Source organism: Vigna unguiculata, chromosome 5 (genome assembly GCF_037176805.1).
Source record: "Vigna unguiculata cultivar grain cowpea cultivar isolate G323 ecotype 2 chromosome 5, ASM3717680v1, whole genome shotgun sequence".
Lineage (NCBI taxonomy): Eukaryota > Viridiplantae > Streptophyta > Magnoliopsida > Fabales > Fabaceae > Vigna > Vigna unguiculata.
In genome coordinates, this window is record NC_140796.1 from 51134290 (window position 1) to 51154498 (window position 20209).

Here is a 20209-nt window from a genome sequence, read left to right on the forward strand (position 1 = left end):
TGAGCCCAAAACGAAGAGCAGAATAAATTCGATAAATGTGGGAAAGCCCATAAATCACTTACAGGAAGAGGCAAAACTTAGAATAACAAACAAGCTTAATCTCTAATAAACGTGAACAGAAATAGGGCATAATTGAAACAAAAATATACTGTACATTAATTTGCTGAATTCGCTCCTGCGAACCAAGAATAGGGTCCACTGGTGTCGGTCTAACTTTTGATACAAACAAGATTTACCATCATGTCCATGTCACTCCAGAACAGCAACTTCCTGGTCAACCCTCCAGTAATTTGCATCATTGAATTCCTTTATTCCAGGACCACCCTCATCAGAACTTTCTTTTTCTGGCACTTTAGAAACCATGTTTCTTTTCAATGGTCCTGCCTCTCCAACTATCCCTTCTTTCAAAGCCTGTTCCATAGCCTTCTCGGTGCCCTCTAATTCTACACCTACAAATTCAACATCTTCTTCGAAGAGTGATGGTACTGCTATTGATCTTTGACTCGAGTCAACACTCCCATCAATTGAATCTTTAGGGGTTGGTGACCTGTTTGAAGGAACAGAGTCCCCATTTGGAGGACTAGGATTTAGGTTACCTATTTGAGGTTTGGTAGAAAGGTTGTTACCAGAAGAATCATCATGGTCCACAAATGGATTCGTGCTTGAGCCAGAATCTTGCACATCTAAAGGCTCACCCCATCCCACCCACTCTGGGAAAGGCCTGTCCCCAAACAACTCTTCATTGTCCGATGACTCAAACCTGAAGAACCCCATATCATTTGAAGCACTTGCCTTTTTGCTTTCGAAGTTCAAGGCGTCCCCATTCATGGAATCACTACCAGTTACCCCATTTAAGTTTGTGCTCGAGTTAGATGTACCATTGAGATTATTTGTGCTTTCAGCCAATTCTTCATCCTCTCCAACCACTACCTCATCATCACTACTGTTACCACCATTTGCAGCACCATTCATGTTTATCTCATCCATCATCTCAGACGATGTTGTGCCCTCAGTTGCATCACCAATTCTGTCATCTTGGAATGCAAACCAGTTGGAGTTTGTGAAAAGACTGCAAGAAACAAAATTAAAATAACTTTTTATATTGGTTTTGAATATTTTCTTAGTTTTCTATATTCTACGTGAAAGCAAAAACATACAGTGGGAATTAACCACTTAGGTCATTCTGCTATCTACTTCTTTCACAATAACTTTTGCATGTGATGGGAAAATAGCTTAAGAAACCCAAAATATGTTCAGGGGTTAAAGAAATGAAAGCATATTCTATTTCTATCACGGGATATGAAATTTTTTAATCAATAACAGCCCAAAACAGAATGAGGATGAGTGAAAGTGAAGGAATTCCTAAGTAGAGAAAGATCTATAAGCAATTGAAAGCACAATCTATTTCTAGTGGTGATAAATTCACTCACCTCCCTTGATCATCACTGAGTCTGAGGGATGATATGACTACCTGAGCAGAGTCATCATCAAAGTAGACATCCTGCACAGATCATACAACCGATAAAGTTGCTATCAAATTAGTTAATAATATATCACTCAGCAATATAAGAGCCAGACCGATTCTCAAGATCCACACAATCGATCAAATTAAATTATAATGGTAACCAAGGATAAACAGCAATACTACCTCATCCTCTCTATCAACGTTGCCACGTTCCTGCAACCAAACCAATCAAGACATTAATCCAGAATTCAAGGTGCAGGATGCAACCCAAAAATCGTACAGGGGGAGACGTCCCTACTACAAACCTCCTCATTATCCTCATTTCCATAAATTTTATATCTAAAAGCCTGGCTCAAATTATTTGCTAAAGCTGCAACATCATAGTCCCTGTCATGAAGGTCATCGTCATCACTATCCCTCATCCTATCTTGCAAAGCAGTGGGACGTCTGTACAAAGGAAAAAAAAAAGACAAATAAAGTGACAAGTTAAAATAAGAAAGACCCACAACACAACAAAGTAAACATATTACACAAACAAAAGACGATAGATAGTTAATAATAATAATTTACAAAACAACGCTTAGATCCTCTGCTTGTTTAACAGTATCCTGAAATCAAGCCCTCTAAACCTTACTACCCAAAATAACCTCCCCTTTGGTCACAAGACTGAAAGTAAGGGTATGGTTTAGTTCCCTTGTAAATTATATTGCAATAACCAGATCAAACCCACAACAAGCTTTATAATGGGAGCTGCTGAATCTCCCAAATCAACCCCTGCTAAGCATTTAGATTTAATTAAAAGCTTACCCACAAGCCCAACGGTGAACATTCTCAACCACGTTACGCTCCTGAAGAACTGATGTTTGCCACTCATTCCACTCACTATTTTCCTGCAGACATTAAACATATCAGGTTAAAATATTTCAAGAAAATTTTATCAAAGCATAATAACTTCAACATGAGTTCAGCTCCAAGATCTCAGATGAAAGAATAATCTATATAATTACAAGTTAGCTTGTTTGTGATTTCACACAAAAACAGATAGACAAAAAAATAACATCAAATAGACACGAAAAGAAAACATGGCATGACTTGAAATTCCTAAGGAAATAAAGAATTATTTTATTGGTATCCATTACACATTATTCTCATCACCTCTATTTGGAACAACCAAACTCTGTAAAATAAGAAAATAAAGAAATGTTATTGAATAGGAAAATTCTAAATATGTTTTCTCCTAATAAATTAAATAATAAGAATATTTTCATTCCTAACTTGCCTACAAATTTTTGGAATTTGCCCAAGGAAGATCCTCTTATGAAAATGCCCACTGTTTGAAGTCCTAAAGGGATATGGGTTGCAACCACAAGACCTCTATGAAGACTATAATTGAATTGAGGACTTGTTATAAAATATGTCCATAGCTATTTTGTTATCACAATAAAATTGCATAAAGATGTTAAAAAGTGAACTTTAAATCCAACTCAACCTTACAAAATCGGCTTGTAAGGTGAGGCTTGCACCCATTTATACAATGCAAATTCATTTTATCTCTAGTCAATGTGAAACTTCCAATACACCCTTTTACATTGAGGCATATACATCTCGAACGTGAGACTAAACATTAATGGTTGTTCGATGCCAGGTGGAACAATAGACACAACAAACTTTGTTAGGATAAGCTCTAATTTATGGCTCTAATACTAAGTTGAAAAGTGAATTTTAGACCTAACTCAACCTTACAAAATCAGTTTGTAAAGTGAGGTTTGTGCCCACTTATATAGTGTAAATTGACATTATTTTTAGTCAATGTGAGACTTCCAACAGATGTCAACCATTATTTTATGTTAGCAGTTATGGGTGGAAAATATCTGCTAGCAGTCATGTATTAAGTGTATATATCCTGTTCAAGATTTGTAATTAGGAAATGTGAAGTTAATTGTAATTTGAGAACTAAGAATACTTTCTGTAAGAGACTTTTGTCTATGGGAGAGCATGTGCATTGCTGTGATTTCAGTTTTCATATTATATTTTACTGATTTCATTAATTGGTGTTTTATCAGACTCCAAAAGCATCTTTTAGAAAAGCCTTGGAGCAAAGTTATAACCTCTAAGCACATTTGTCAACAAAAGCAATTACAAAGCTTCAGATTTATATAAACAGCAAAAGGTTACTATAGAAACGATGAGGCTTTCCTTATGCTATAAATATGATATTCACAGCTAACCTGAAGACATGTTAGTATGAGGCTTCGACTATGTGCCAGGTGAACAAGTTTGTTAACAATACGAGTAATATGCCCTATGTTCCCTGCCCGTGGCGCCTGTTTTCCAGCAGCAAGTACAGTTGGCTGCAAAATAAAACAATTTTCTAAGGCTGTTCTAATAGACATGACAGCAATGTAGAGATGATTGATTATGCACTTCATATAGGTTATATCAAAAATTGAAGAAAATGAAATCATCCGATATATCAATTCAAAGCATTTAAGCATCCACTTACCATACTTTTGTCAGCAGATAGAATAGAATGTTTATCTGCTTGGAGAAATCTTTCAATTAAGTTACACTCCCGAAGAAGATGATCAACAATGGCATCAGCTTTACTCTCCAAACATGATAATATGATACTTTCTACATGATGGTGTAATGAGTTATTATATGGATACCTGTATTACCAAGGCATGCTCACACTAGTTAAAAAAAGGTTGGCAATAAAGATAAGCAATAATGCTACATCCACAAATTTAAAAAATTGAAAGGCTTCTCTAATATCTACGTGCATGTTTGATGTGGCTCTTAGAGCATTGGATCCACGTTTCAGATGTGTAAAATGGAAGCTATTCAAAGTAGCTTCAGCTTGGATGTGGATCATGGATCCACATTGACTGATCTGATGCAAAACTGAACATGCACTACATAAAACAAAATTAATAGTTGCTTACTCAAAGAAAAGGTCAATGACTCGTTGAATAGTTCCTGAATTGACCATGTCTTTTTCTGCCACTTCATTTCCGGTTTTTAGAAGGACGGCAATGAACTCAACAATCTGAAATAAATAGCGAAAGATCAGAAAATTAAACATATTCAAAATTCATATTAGAAATACCTTGCATAAGAATAGAACATTTGGATAAAAAGCTTTGAAATAGACAGCAAAGATGGTTTTTGGTACAACAATTCAACATTGACTGGCTAGACCACAAACCTAGTTAAGGGATTACCTATATTTTCATCAAGGTACATTACCAACCATTCAGTACTTTCTTGTTATACTAAACAAATTTGAATGCATTTATGATAAAATCAGCAGCTAACAAATGTTGGACAATGCACCCTAGGTATGGGTAAAAGCGACTCCCCTCTAATTGGTTGAGTAATAAAAACTAACCTTCAATCGATGCTTCCCAAGTGGAGGTCTCAGTTCTCCATATGTTGTAGGCAGGACTTTTTCATCAGATGATACATTCAGAAGCATAAGCAATTCACCTGCAGACAAAAATATAAAAATTTGACCAATTTGTTTGTACCAAACAAAACATAGAGACAACATTCTGTAAAGCTTCAATAAAGAAAACAGTTACAAAACTAAATTCCAAATTAAAAAACCTCTAACCTTTTTATGTTACACAACATTCAGAATAACAATACAACTGAACTAAATCCATGATGTAACTTCAAAATTAAAAAACCTCTAACTTTTTTTAAAAACTAGATGCATCATATTGTTTAGTTACACAACATTCAGAATAATAATACAACTAAGCCAAATCCATGATGATAACCTATGATGCGCCGATACTTCAATCAATGTCATGTATCTATATCCAACATGTAATTGTATCCGATACATTACCGATACTTATCAAAGAAGTATATAATCTATAAAACAATGATACTTTTATAATGGCAATAATATATAATTTTTTAGTTTGACAATGTTCAATACATTTAATTTTAATTAGGATTCACACAATAGCAATTATATATTTATCATGTTTTTAACATTTGTTGTATATTTACATATATCACGTATCGTATCCTATTATTTTTAAAATAAATGTATTGACATATCAAATGTGTGTTGTATCCGATACATGTATTATATCCATGCATCATAGATGATAACAATAACACATTTAAAAACACAACAAATTGGACTTACCGAGTTTAGGTAGCATTGCACCAATAGTGTCTGGGTTTACAGGAATTGGTGGCTCATACATGTGTTGACTTCGAAAGGAATGAAAAAGAGGAGATGATATAGCAGATCGTTTGGGATCCAACAAAGAAACACACACTGAAAGTGAATTCACAAGGCTAGACTTTGACTGTGAATCTTCCAGTGCGTGATCCAATAGTTTTTCAACATAACTGCGAGTATAAAATTTATACAATAATTATTCAGAATTACATATTAGAGGAAAAGACCAAAACATCAAAAAATATATATATGATAATTATATCATTCAAATATTAGAGCAAAATATCATAAACCCATGCAATACAAACCTTGGGCTTGAAAGTTTAATTGCTAGAGTAGATGAGGGATTTCTGGTTATTGTGCACAGTGTTTCAGCCGCGTTGGCATGAACTTCGGGAGGACACTGGTTTAAATAGCAAAGAAAAAAGTTGTCAGATAATTTGCAACAAAAAATAAGGTAATAAAAAGCCTACAAATTCAAACATCAAAACAAAAATTGAATACTAAATTGAACTTTTCATTAATTACATCTTCTATGTGCCAGAAAACAAACTTTGGGAGCAAATACAACACCACTACTAGCAATCATTAGAGTGATCAGTGTCAGGCTTGTGGATTAGAAAATCCCCAAAAATCAAAGAATGTATGTAGCTACATTCAATCTCATTTAATGGTCTGAAAAGGCATAAAGCTAAATGCATAAGCCTCACACAGCAAACAAGTAAAAGCTAGCTAAGGGAACATAAATCTGGATAGATGTTTTACTTACAGATGGACTCAATTTATCAATAATCATCTCAAGCAAGTTGCTCTCAGCCAACCATTGCATCACATCTATAAAATTGTGATACACATGGTCATCAGCACCTACTAATCGAACCAAAACCTGTCAAAGGAACTTACCTCAGAATCCATTCTAGCACATTAGCAAGATCTCAGAACTGTCATAAATACAAGTGGTAAAAATTTACCTCCATAATGGATGTAATTCCTATCAAATCAACCAGTTGACGAAAAACATTCTGATGGGCCTGTAGAAATTATGTTGAATCAAGAATGAATGATTTCACAAGGAGACTATAGTATGCAACATGCACACCAAACTATTGAATAGACTAGAAACTGTTTAATATAAAGGTTCCAGAGATAAAAGGGATTAAATTTAAAATCACTCAAGCTTTTTTTCCTCCATAAAATTGAATAAGCAAACTACAACTGTACTGAAAAAGCACAATGTTTTACTTACTTGAACATAATTCATCAGCGGAACTGTCTTTCGAATCATTAGGCAAACAACAACCTGTAAAATGGCATAGAAATCAGTATCATGCAGTCAGATAGGCCACATTGACAAAAAGGTCATGCAAACAAAACTTCAAATTTATCTTAATATATACCTTACTAAAGTAGCCAGCTAACAAGGCACTATGTGAGCGATTAGGCTCCAAAAAGGAGAATAATAAGTTCATCAGCTGAAATTACAATAATACGAAGGGGAAATCAGTAAAGGGATATGACTTTAGCTAAAAATAAGTTCACAAACAAGATGAAGTGTAGACCTCTTCGTCATCAACCAAGGTCTTCAAAATGACATCAATTTCACATGTAAAAATCTCGCAGGCAATGAATGGAAACCTAAATCACAAACATACAAACAGAGATGGTTTCAAGGAAGTTGAAACATTAAAGAAGTTATTTTGCAACAAATTTTCAATAATAGCTGCATACTTGAAGGCTCGTTTATTTTCAGCATCTTCAGGTGGTTCTTCAATAATGTACCGTAACAATTGCTCAACCTGGGTCTGATCTCTCAAACTAAAATGGGAAAAAGTAGCAAATTATTAATTATATTTTGTAGAAACGACATGCAAATTGCTTGTCCAGCCTGTGCTTTATGTATATTCACCAAAAATAGAAATTGGACAACACAACTACATATATATATATATATATATATATATATACACATATATATACATACATACATACATATATATACATGTGTGTGTGTATGCATGAAACTCAGATTGCTTGTCTGGAGAATGAAAATATTGAATGGACTCAAATTAACAGACACATACAAGTTGATAAGACGACTGTTTAAGGCCTTGCATTCTTGGATCACTTCCTCTTCGTCCAGAAGCTCTTCCAAAGTGAAATTATCCTTGTCTAATATTGCCTCCACCTGCGTAACACAATCAACATAAGAATGAACTTCGACAGCAACAAATAGGCACATAGAGAGCCAGAAACTGAGTATGCATGTTTTAAGCTACTTAAAGACTTTAATTGTCAATTCAGTTGTCCTCTTAAAACTTTCAGCCATCAAGCATGGCATCGTTATACGGAATTGTGAAAAAAGCACTGCAGTCTCAACAGTAAAGCAAGTTGCCATAAACTGATAGACACTTTGAATACTAATCTATCAAAAAGATAAGGGAAATTTTTTTCGAAGAATCACGTGGCCTCTTTTTCACAAATTCACACTAATTTGTGTTTGCTTTAACTAAACCTCGAGTGTTTTCCATTGATTAACATGCACATAATAACATCCTACAGCAGACAGATTTCAAATTAAAAACTCGCAGCTGAAATAAAAAATACCAAGAACTAATTCCTGAAAAAAAAAATAGATATATTAATTCGCATGGTAAAACAAATCAACTGTCTCTGATTGAGATCCTCCTAATAAAGTGAACCACTGAAGTAGATTCAATAAACAAATAGTAGACTGAAAAAATAAAGTAAAAGACAAGCTACAAGCTGTTGTATGTAATAAATTAAAAAGAGCTGAAAGGGAGAACAGCGAAGGTCGATCCGGAAAGTGGAATTAATCAGTAGCATAGTGAAATACGGATTAGTTAATTTGTAATTAGAAAGATAAAGTAATGGTAAAAAGATGACATTGGAATGGTGAAACGAAACTAAGTGAGGCTTAAATTATGGAGGGAGAGAGAGAATAATTGAAACTTAGTTTAAATGCGGAAGAATTGGCGCGATTAAGGTGGAAACTTACGGGGGAGGAAGCAGAGAGAGATGCAAGCTTCCAAAACATGAAGGTGGTCGGATCTAGGTCTTAACCCTAATTTTGTGGGAGAGAGATCGAAAAGCAACCACGCCGTGAAGATCGATAGAAGAGAGAAAAGAGAGAGGCAGAGAGAGAAAGAATGACCCCAAAATAATCGCTTGCGCTAAAGTACAAACCATAGAACTACGGAATTGCCACACACACAAACCTATCCCACGCTTCATAATGCTTGCTACATTTTTTTTTATTTGATTTATTATTTTAAACCTATGCAGTACTTCAAATCCCATGCATGGCATGTATCAGCATCATGTTATGTATATGTCATGGCCATCTATATAGTATAATATAATATATATGGCCACGCGATCCACTCTCCGTAACGCAATTTGAATTTCAACTGAAAAAATATGGATCAACGTTACGTCGCCGTGCATTCTACCATTCAAATTAAAGTATACTGCTCTTCGAATTAAATGTTAAATTATCGTGGAAATTGAAAACCTATCTACCTGTCATTTATAGGAGCATAGACTATGCTGAAAAATCTGAAACTTTTACGTTTAATTGTTTGAATTAATTAAGTCACTGTCTATAGCATTGTTTTTGTTTTATGCGTTACAACGTTTTAGAAAATAATTACTGTATTTTGACTATAAAATAATATAAAAACCAATTTAAACTTCTATTTATTATTTTTAAACCAGATTACTATTATCACCTACTTTTCGAAGGTCACTAAATGCGAATGTGCAAATGTAATACGCATTAAAATTAATTGATATGTGCAATTTTTTCATCTATATTATAACTTTTTTTTATAATATAAAGAAAGGTATTACACTTAACATTCGTATCTTCACAATCATATCTTCTAAACTTATATTTATATTTTCTTCCTGTTACAAATAATGTATGCAACTATCATTCACTTTAAAATTAAGTTATATCATGAATATAACAAATTTATTATATTTTAATATAATTATGTGTACATGTTTAATAATAATATTATTATTATATTTATTTATTTTTGTGTGTCGACCCGTTTTGGCTCACCCCGTATTATGGATCACAAAATATGGACCAGATTGGTCTGTCCCACAGTTTAATATTGGATTTATTTTTCTAGTTCAGTCCACCTCTCGAGCTAGCTCATATTTGTAATGAGCAAAATAAATTTTTTTGTAATTAGCAAAATAAAAACTTTTTTACTTTTCCATAATAATTTATATTAATTTTTTATCGAAATAATTTCAATTAGTTTACTTACTCAAAGATAATAAACAATAGCAACGAAAATTATAGCTAAAGTACAATAGCAATATGTTGTCTTACTATATAGGTACCTAAAAATGTATAAAAATATATTTCATATTCAATAACTAAAATTTTTATCTTATATAATGATTATACATAAACATAATAATAACAATTATAATAATAATAAAATTAAATTAAAAGGAACTTACAGAAACAGCATGATCAATGATGTGAGAACTAAAAAAGTAAGAATATTTAATTTTGTAAACGGGTCAGTGGGTTCAACATCTCAACCTGTCCCGCATTTTTTTTTGCGGATTTGCAGACCAGCCCTCCTAACCCGTCCCGAATTTTCATACCTATGACCTATGCATAATCTCTAACTCATTCTTCTTAGTTGGTCCTCTCAAACATCTCTCGTGTATATTTGTTGACTTAGGTCCATACACAATCAATAGTGAGGCTCACAAGATTGTACGTTTGCCAAAATAATACATACTTCCTCATTTTGTCCTTACACATGAATTTAAGGTCAAATTTTTACTATGTCAAACATAATATATGTACATTTAAGTCCGTCAAAGACCAACTTTGGAGAATATACACACACACATATATATATATATATATATATATATATATATATATATTAACATTAATTTATAAAAAAATGCATAAAGTCATATTGACGCCACGGTGTAAAATATCTAAGTGTATAGTATTCATAAATAATATGTATTTAACATCTTTCATAAAATATACTTTTTATTCGGTAGCATTTTGATATATTTGTATAAAAAGTGTTCTAGTAATGATTGACATACAAATTGTGTAAGTATCAACTACATAAATCACCATAAAGGTAAGGTACAAAATATTTGTAATTCTCTTTATTACACGTATGTTGAATTTACTTCTCACAATCTAATGTGTTAGTCTTTATGAATTAGATAATAAAACTATAAATATATGTACTTAATCGATTATTCACATATCACCTAAAATTTAGTAATGACTTTTATTAATATAAATTAAATCATGAATATAAAAATCATTTAAATGAAAAAACCTATTATAAATTTTAATTTTTATTAATCTAATATACAAAATTATTTAAATGTAAAATTAATAAAATTTCCATCCATATATTCTCATATTTGTACAATTTTATCTAACAACTTGAAGTCCGAAAGTAAAGTTGGTTGTCTAAATGAAATTAATTCAGCAAAACCTCATCCATTAAGGAATTTTTATCCATAACTATATAGATTTTTCAAAACTAAAGCAAAGGCTTCGATTAATTCATTATTAACCAAAATCGTATTGCTAAAATTTCAAATGTTTAGCTTGGATCACCTGTGACACCATTTTAACCAAAAAAAATATCATACAAAATTCAAATAGAACAACCATAAAATGAATATCAAAATTTTATTATCAACAACAAATACTATTTTTTCAATAATTAAAAAGGTATTGAACTTTATGTATTTTTTAAACAACCACAAAAGAAAATTGCTTACACTTACATGAATAAGAACTTAAAGTGTGATTAAAGTGTAATCCAAATCAATTTAAAACTACACAGTAAAACCAAACAAGTAAACTTCAAATGTTATCCTGATATGCAAACATGTATCATTTAAGAGTACAATTCATAACCAAAATATCTAAAATCTCATTTAATTGAACATTAAAAACTATCTCTTGTATGCACCAATTCTTTACTTCTTCAATTCTCAAATTCAATCTAAGCTTAATATAGTCAAATTTAAGAAAAGGAAAAGTAGCATAAACTTATATTTGACTGAACAAGAGTTTGAGCAACACCAAAATTTCAAAGATGTTGAAAAACTTCACTTAAGATAGCAAAACATCAAATCAATCAACAATAACTATATATTCACAAAACCAACATTAAGATCTAACATAACTATAAAATAAGAATAACTAAACACTTATCTGATTTAATTTATCTTTGAAAGAAATAATTCAAACTCAGAAGCTACCAAAGAGTAATATCCTTACAAAAAAAGAGAAAGTGAGAAACTTAAAAAACAAAATTACATACAAAAATCCAAAATTGAAGAGAGGGAATATTAATTGAATTTTTATGTGCATTCTTACTTTGACTACTCATAAATATAATATATAAAAATTAAGACAGTAAATATGTTAATAATGAGAAAAATAAAGGAATTAAAAAAAAAAATTAAGCTAATAAAACTATTTAAAAATAAATAATACGGTACGTTCAGTTAACACTAAGAATAATTAGAAAATTATAAATTTATGAAAAAATAATCTTGTTAATTGCACTAACAACTTTTAACTTTAAATAATTAGTTAATTGAGTCTTGTAAAAATATAAAGTATCTATAATTGAAAATAACCAACACTCATTGGTGTAAAAGCAAAATAATTTTTTGGAAACAACTAACCTTAAAGTGATCCTAAGATTTATGTATTTACAGGCATGGGCAAACAACTAACCTTAAATTTTCGTAAGAAAATTAAAATAGAAATGTTGTTATTAAGAATATCATTAAAACATCTTAATTGTGATTTCCAATGTATTTTTAACATGGCTTTTAATGAAAATAAATTATTAACCAATATTCTTATTACTATTTTTAGCAAAATCAATAAACAAAATATATAGCAAAAAAACACTCCACTTTTAGCATCTGAATAAACTTTAAAATATTAACATCATGAAGATGTGCTATACTTAAAGTGAATTTTTCCTTTTCATTGATTTCTAAAATGTTGTAATATCAAAGATTTATGATTTATGCATTATGCATTATGAAATATGATAAATATACATATATCTTTTTAAAATATGCCTATAGTTTTGATATTTATTTAAAATGTACATTATAATTTTCATTTATATATCAAACGGACTCACTAGATGACAATACTTTATATCAAAATCCAAGTTTAAACCATTCGACACTATTTTATTTTTTTTTCAAAATTCGACACTAATATTTTGAGTTAAGAAACTGAAAATGTAAATAAATCCAAAACATTTAAATTATATTCTTTCATACGGAGAGAAGAAAAATCATAATTCAATATTTTGTTAATTTGTAATTCAATATTTCATTAATAACCCCGTATTATTAGAACATTAAGCAACCCTATAGTATAATTTGTGCATTCATAATCCATCGTACAAAAATAATACAGTTATGCCACTAAAAAATAAAATGAAAAACACGTTTCATTGCTTAAAAATAAAATAATAGACACTCACCTTTTAAAGCATAAGTGCCAGTCAAATAGGGACACGTGTCAAGTGATGCATTGATATTGTTGGTGTTAAGTGTGATGATAAGTAGAAAGGAGAAAGCTTAATCATACCTTATTGGATGTATGGTCATGTATGGATGCATCATGCTTGTTTCACATCATAATAAAACAATCTTGCTAGGGGTATTGTCATAAAAGAATGCAAAGCTGAAATTCATAATTTTGAAAATTGCATCACCTTCTTGTTTACAAAGTTTCAATATTTTTTCTATTGTGTATTTCAACTATACTTGCAACTTATATTTTTTATTCTATTTATATATTAATATTTCAACTTTTGCAATATACAAAATAAATATTTATTCCGTACAATAAATATATTTTAAATATATAAAATACGTGGTAATAATAATAGTATTAATTTATAATAATATTTTGTGATATAAATATTTTTAGCATATTGGTAATTTTAAAAATGATAAATTTAATTTATCAAAGTTGATAAAAGATGGTAAGTTTTAAGAAATAAGATAATAATAAAAACCTTTAAAAGTGTTATGTATCAATGAAAACAAAAAAAAAAAAAATACTATAAATAAAATCTCATAAATTCTCTAATTCAGATTATTTATTTATACAATATTTTTATTTTTCACATGAACCTATAATTTGTTCTCGTTTCTAAATTAAGTATAATTGTTTTCTTAAAGACAGTGGTAGTTTAAATAATTTTATATTCAAATTAGTATAAATTAAAAATATAATTTTGTATTTAAAGATACATATTACAAAATTAAATTATAACCGTTTAAATAGTTGTCAGTGAGATTTTGTACGAGCTATCATTGAATATAATTTTTTTCAATGAAAATGACTTTAGAATATTTTTTTTCTTAACCTTTTATTGTTTTCAATCTATCAATATTACTAAATTAGATTTCAATGTTTTTCTACAATAAATTATGAATAGTTAAAAATTGTATCATAATACTAAAATGAAATTTGTGTTCAAAATACTTATTGAAAACTTTAAGTATAAAATAGTTTATATATTCAAAAACATTTACTTATTATATAGTAAACTTTAGACACATAAAATAAAAATTCAGCTACAATACACATATTTAAAAATTGATATAGATTATAAACTTTTTTACATAATTATTATGAATTTTAATTTGATTAAAAATGTTTATCTTTTATAATATATAATATAATACTAAATAGAATAAAATGTCAGATCAAGAAAGAAAAAGTTCACACGGCTTTTACTTATATATATATATATATATATATATATATATATATATATATATATATTCATTTCCTTTTCTACATACGATTTCCTTCTTTATACCTTTTTAATAAAAAAAATATTTTAATTTTAATTAATATTTAAAACTTCTCTCTCTTTAATTTTCTGTCTAAAATATGGTAGAGAAAAATTATGTTTGCTTAGCTGATACAGTAATTCAGATAAAAAAAAACACTAACAAAAAGATGACAGGGAATTATTATTTTAATTTGATATAACCAAACAGTGTCAAAGTTCAAGTCAGTTATCACAAGTTCTGCTTGTTTTGGTGATGAAATGTGTTAATAAGTGTTTAAATTTTTATAATAAAAATAATTATCAAATTTAACAAATATATAATTGTCAAAACAGGTAATACGATCCGACCTGACTCGATCCATCACGGGTTGATCATTTAGGCTCTGTTTTTTATAGAGGAAGGATTAGAAGAAGAGGGAGAGGAAGAGATGGGAAGGATCAGATGGTGAAGTTGATGTTGTTCTTTTTAAGAGATTAGGAGATGATTTTAGAGTAGATTAGAGAGTGAAATTTGTGAAAGTTTGTGATTGAATTGAGTGATATGACATATTAAAACAAAATTAATAGATAAAAAAATGAGATTACCAAAATATCCCTAATGTTAAAAGTAATATAAAATGCTATATAAATCATTTAGAATAATTTATTTAATTTCTATTAATTGTGTGAATTAATATAAATATATTTATAAAAAAATTAATAATCAAATTTATTTGGTATGAAATTAAATTTAACATTTATCAATTTAATATTTACATGAAAAATAATTTATTTATGTTATATATATTTTTTGTTTTTAAGTCTTTGAAATATAATTTTTTTGGTTTATTTGATATGAACATATTTTTTTAATTTGATTATGTTTGTTAATAATATAGGTAATATTTTTTAATAAATTTTTTTCTTTTTTCAAATTTTAAAGAATTATATATTGTTTATATATTTTTAACTTTTAGATTTTTAGATGTTTGTTAATAATAAAATTTTATTTATTTTTATTAATAAATTAAAACTAAAATTAAAAGATACATTTATGTGAAGAAATAAGAAAGAAGACAGTACTGTGAACACGTGTCAAAAAATTACGAGGATAAGAGAGGTAAAAAATAAATATGACGAGGATATAATGGTAATTTTGTATCCATCACCTTCTAATATCTTCCCTACTAGAGGGATGGAATTTTTTAGCCATCCCTCTAATTCATCCTTGCCATTTCTTGCATCACCCCAAAAAGAACAAGGTGATCACTCTCCATGTCTTCCTCTTCAATCCTCTTGAACAGTACATCCTCTCAAAAGAACAGGGCCTCAGTGAGCCAACCCAACCCACCCGGCTCACTTTTAGTAAGCAACAAAAATTTTGAACTCGGCTCGACCCACCGCAGGTTGGTGGGTTAAACGGGTTAGCTCACGTAATTAAAAAAAATATATTTTTTTATCTTTTTTCAGTCAAAATTAAATTATAATTCTAATTAAAATCTAAATAAATTTTATTTCAATCCAAATACAAATCAAAATCACAAAAATACAAATTATACAGGTTAAATAAAACAACCTACAATGACTCAAATACAAATCTCAAATTAATAAAAAACACTTGTATGACTATTTATTTGTGGGTTGTTGAGCCAATCCGGTTCAGTGCGGGTTCAACCCGGGTAAGCCGGATTCTAGGTAAGCTGAGTCAAAAATCAACCTGTATTAAAATTTGTAAAATAAATTCAACCAAAACCTGTAAGACCCGAGAAAAAATTCAAATAAAAAATGAATATTTAATTTATATCTGGGAAGAAATCAAGAGCGTTAATTGGACTAACATGATGTAGCAAAGTATTAGCTCAAGTGGTGAGAGTACTTTGGGGTTGTGTGTGAGGACTTGGGTTCAAGTCCTATGTATGTAAATTGTGTGAGTTTTAATGTTTTCTTTTAAGAAAGAGAAAACGGAACTATAATTTATATTTTATTGTATACACATATTTAGTAATAAAAGTGGAATGGCTAAGTGGTTGGAGCGTGAGAGGGGGAAACCTATGGTCCTTACTTCGAACCTTGGCTAAAGAAGTTCAATTTCCACATTTTCTTATTTTTTTCTTATTTTTTTATTATTTTATTATATTCAGAACCTAGGCATAGATGGGGGTGGCATTGATGAGCCTCCATTGCAGTTGGACGAAAATTTGCATAAAGATGGGAAGGGAAGTCTGAAAAAAAAATGCAGTGCAGAAAAGTGTGGAAGAGAGGGAGACCTGAAAATTTTGGAGGAAAGGTGTGGAGAAGAAGAAGAAAGGAGACCACCATTGAAGGAACTCCTTGGAAGCTTAGTTCCAGGTTAGGGGAGCTGCAAATTGTGTCTTTAAATCTTTATTTGTCATTTATTCTCTTGATGCTTGTTGTATGTGATTTGAGAGAGTCTGACTGTGATAATCAAGCAATAAAGAATGTGATTTCCGTAGTATTGAATCTGCTTGGTGACCCTATTCTTGTGATTATTATGATTTTATCCCTTTCTGCTTGGCGTGATGTTTAAAATTTCCCTATGTGGAATCGTTTGTGACATGGGCCAAGTTGGGTCTCTTTACAGTCTGTTTTGGGACAGTAACCGTTGGGTCTGGGTTGCTGCGTGATGAACGCGGTTTTCCCGATGAGGGGGTGATAAATGTTGTGTTCTTTTCATTTCTCTTCATGTACGCGGTTAAAACGTGGAAGAAGTTTGATCGATGGTCGAGTTTCCTGATTTCGAGTTTTGTAGTGATGTGTGAGGATGAGCTTTGACACCAGAAAAACGTCTGCAGTCACCTAGCATGAAGGGTGTCAAACCTCTCAAATTGTGGGGTTGTCTATAGTGATGGGTCGTGCAGTATATTTCCAATTGTTCGGTATGGTGCGACGTTGAATATGCGCATATACAAGTGATGTAGTTATACTGTTATTATAGCTTCATACCAATAGAGAAATGGTTTTGCGATGCTTTTGGAGTGGAGACCTTATGGGGACGTAGCCTATATCTAGATTGGGGATTAGATTTTGTCTTTGTATAGTGTCCAGGTGGGACCAAGATTTCTTTTTTATTAGATATCACATGAATACAAGGGTTCTTTATTCTACCCATGGTTTGGTTAAGGTGGTGTTATTTTGGGGAGGGGCCCACGGGCATGCAAAGGGTATGGGGTGCAGCTTTGGTCTCTTAGCAATGTGATAATGCAAGAGTAAGAGAAGATACGGACCCACACGACATTTTGTTTCCATGCCTTATGTTTTAGGCATACCACCTTAAATGCATAGCCAATCTTTCATTCTTTTCTTTTCTTTGTAAACAATGCGTCAGTACCTTTTTGAATGAAAGTAAAGTCAAACTAATGGAATTCTCTTCATAGGATTCGTGGTGGCAACCAAATCTAGAATAAACAAATTCAATTATTTTAAAGTTTTGATTAAACTAAACTTTTTCGTCACTTTACAATGAGGACTGCTCTTTGTTCGAACGTTAAAAAATTTCGTATGAATAGTCAAATTAAAGCTACGGAAGTCTAGTTTCCAACCCAACAAGAATCAACTCATTTGGATGTCTATGGAAAACGTAACGATCGAAACAGTGAGCAGACGTCGGGACGGGAAAGCTGGAAAAACGCTGGAGGATCCCTGATTTTCGTTTTTAAATTGCCAATAGCTTAGACCTCCAAAAATAGTGGTTTGGTAGTCAAATTAAAGATATGGAAGTCCAGTTTCTAACCAAAAAGGAATCACCTCAATTAGACATCTGTAGAGAAAATTATTGATAAAACTGTAATAGGTGTCGGTTAATAACGTTGACATTGTTTTGTAAATGAGTATTCTAAATTCTGGACTTCCTTAGGCCAGCGCCTGGCCTTAGTGGTTGGTCTCGCCAGGCGAGATTCGATGCTTGTATTGTTGTGTGGATGTGTGGCGCCTGACGGGTTGTTTGTTACCGCCAGGCGAAGTGAGGTTGTTTCTGATTTGGTACCTGTAACCTGGCGCCTAGCAGCGCTGAGTGTGGTGCCAGGCGGTCAGTGAAGTTGTTCCACTTGACAATTGCCTAGGCAGTGTCGGTGTTTTATTTTCTGCTGCGGCAGGTTGTTGTGCTAACCTTTGAGCTTTAAGGACTAAGTTCTTAGTGGGTCCGGGATGTGTTCGGATGAGGTTACGAGCGGGGAGGTTCGTGATGAGTTGGGACCGCATGATGGGATAATGGACAAGTTAGTCCTGGTGCTGCTATGGGCGGGGAGGTCCATAGTATGGTGATTGCATGCGTGTCATGGTCCGAGCGGGTGAGCTTCGGATGGTTTGACTACGGACGGGGAGGTCCGTAGGGTAGGACTACGAACGAGTTAGGTTCGTAGGTTTGACCACGAGCGGGAAGGTTCGTGGGAGCACAAGAAATCCCAAGACCAAGAGCATGTGCATGTCACTCATAATGGATCTTGAGTGAGAGGGAATTGAAAGGTTTAAATATAAATGATTATGAAATTTTTTTTGGTATGGGTTTCTCATATTTATTCATTATATATGCATAGCTCACCCTATCTGTTTGTGTGTGTGGCGATGATCGGATAAATTTTTTCCGGGAGCAGATACTGATGCAGGTGAGCCAGGAGCTACATAGGCACGGAGAGGGGTCTATGGGATGTTTCAAGAAGATTTCTGTTAAATGTTTTTATTATGTTTTAAAAACTATGAGTGGTCTGTGATAAATTTTAAATCATGTGTGATGTAAGATATAACTGAAATTTTAAATTTCCTACCTTTTTGGGAAATTATGTTTAATGAATATGAGTATGTTTTCCTTTTATTATTATTTTTCCAAGTAATATTCCTGGAGGTATGTTACAAAACCGACTCAAACCCGTGATGAACCAGATTAACTCGCAGATTTCAACTATTTTCACAGCTCTAATATAAAATTTACTAGTTTCTGAATCTTTGACTTGTTTTTGGGCTTTAGCTTGTTATAGACTGAGAATAAATATTATATCCACTGGTCATGTAGCTAAACCTCTCCAATGTGCTTATTTATTTTGTGATTGGTTTGGAGTTCCATGTAACTAAATTGTGGTTATAAATACATTACAAGTATGATTATTATTGTTACTCCGTACTATATTTCATCTTGTTGATATATGATTTACATAGTTTTTGACATGATAACGTGTATTTTCGAGATGCATATAATAATTGATTTTAACATTAGATTATACATTATGTATAACATTTATCATATTTAATAAATCGCATGTGCTGCACGTTTACTACTATTAGCGATTAGCAAATAAAAGAAAAAGTAAGGGTTGGACTTTTAGAGCTTAGACACACATACAAATTGTTGCAGAAACAAAAAAACGATTAAGGGGTGTGTGTTTAGAAAAGGCTATGGGTGCCAATAACAATGAGACCAACAATAACAAAATCAAGTTTCTTCCCTCTTGTCCGTGAAACCTTTTGGAATTCAAAGTTAGAAACAATTACGACATAACATAAATTCTTAATTGTAGCTTGGTCAGTTTTTCTCTTTCCATTTTATTTTCACAACTTGCATGCAAGGACCATTGGATGTAGGTGAAGATTTATATTTTAGATTTGAGTTTGATATATATTTTATTTTGTGTGTGTTCTATGACTAGAGTTTCCATTATTTTTGAA

At 31.3% G+C, this 20209-nt stretch overlaps 1 protein-coding gene and 1 long non-coding RNA gene across 2 annotated transcripts; one reads left to right on the plus strand and one right to left on the minus strand.

The window, feature by feature from the left end:
* LOC114184983 (uncharacterized) lies at positions 1–8930 on the minus strand. Its single transcript, XM_028072433.2, has 19 exons — positions 8686–8930; positions 7751–7854; positions 7398–7484; positions 7229–7304; positions 7067–7141; positions 6916–6969; positions 6641–6700; positions 6439–6555; positions 5978–6072; positions 5631–5839; positions 4857–4954; positions 4411–4514; positions 3969–4134; positions 3694–3816; positions 2273–2355; positions 1771–1912; positions 1649–1678; positions 1431–1501; positions 1–1069 (listed from the first exon to the last, which is right to left on the minus strand). The coding sequence occupies exons 1-19, from the start codon at positions 8722–8724 to the stop codon at positions 250–252; spliced, it is 2553 nt and encodes an 850-aa protein (XP_027928234.1). The 5' UTR covers positions 8725–8930; the 3' UTR covers positions 1–249.
* Positions 8931–16365: 7435 nt separating this feature from the next.
* On the plus strand, positions 16366–19361 carry LOC146886530 (uncharacterized). The gene is made up of 2 exons (XR_014995096.1): positions 16366–16882; positions 19144–19361. It is a non-coding gene; the product is annotated as an uncharacterized LOC146886530 (long non-coding RNA).
* The last annotated feature ends 848 nt before the right edge of the window (positions 19362–20209 follow it).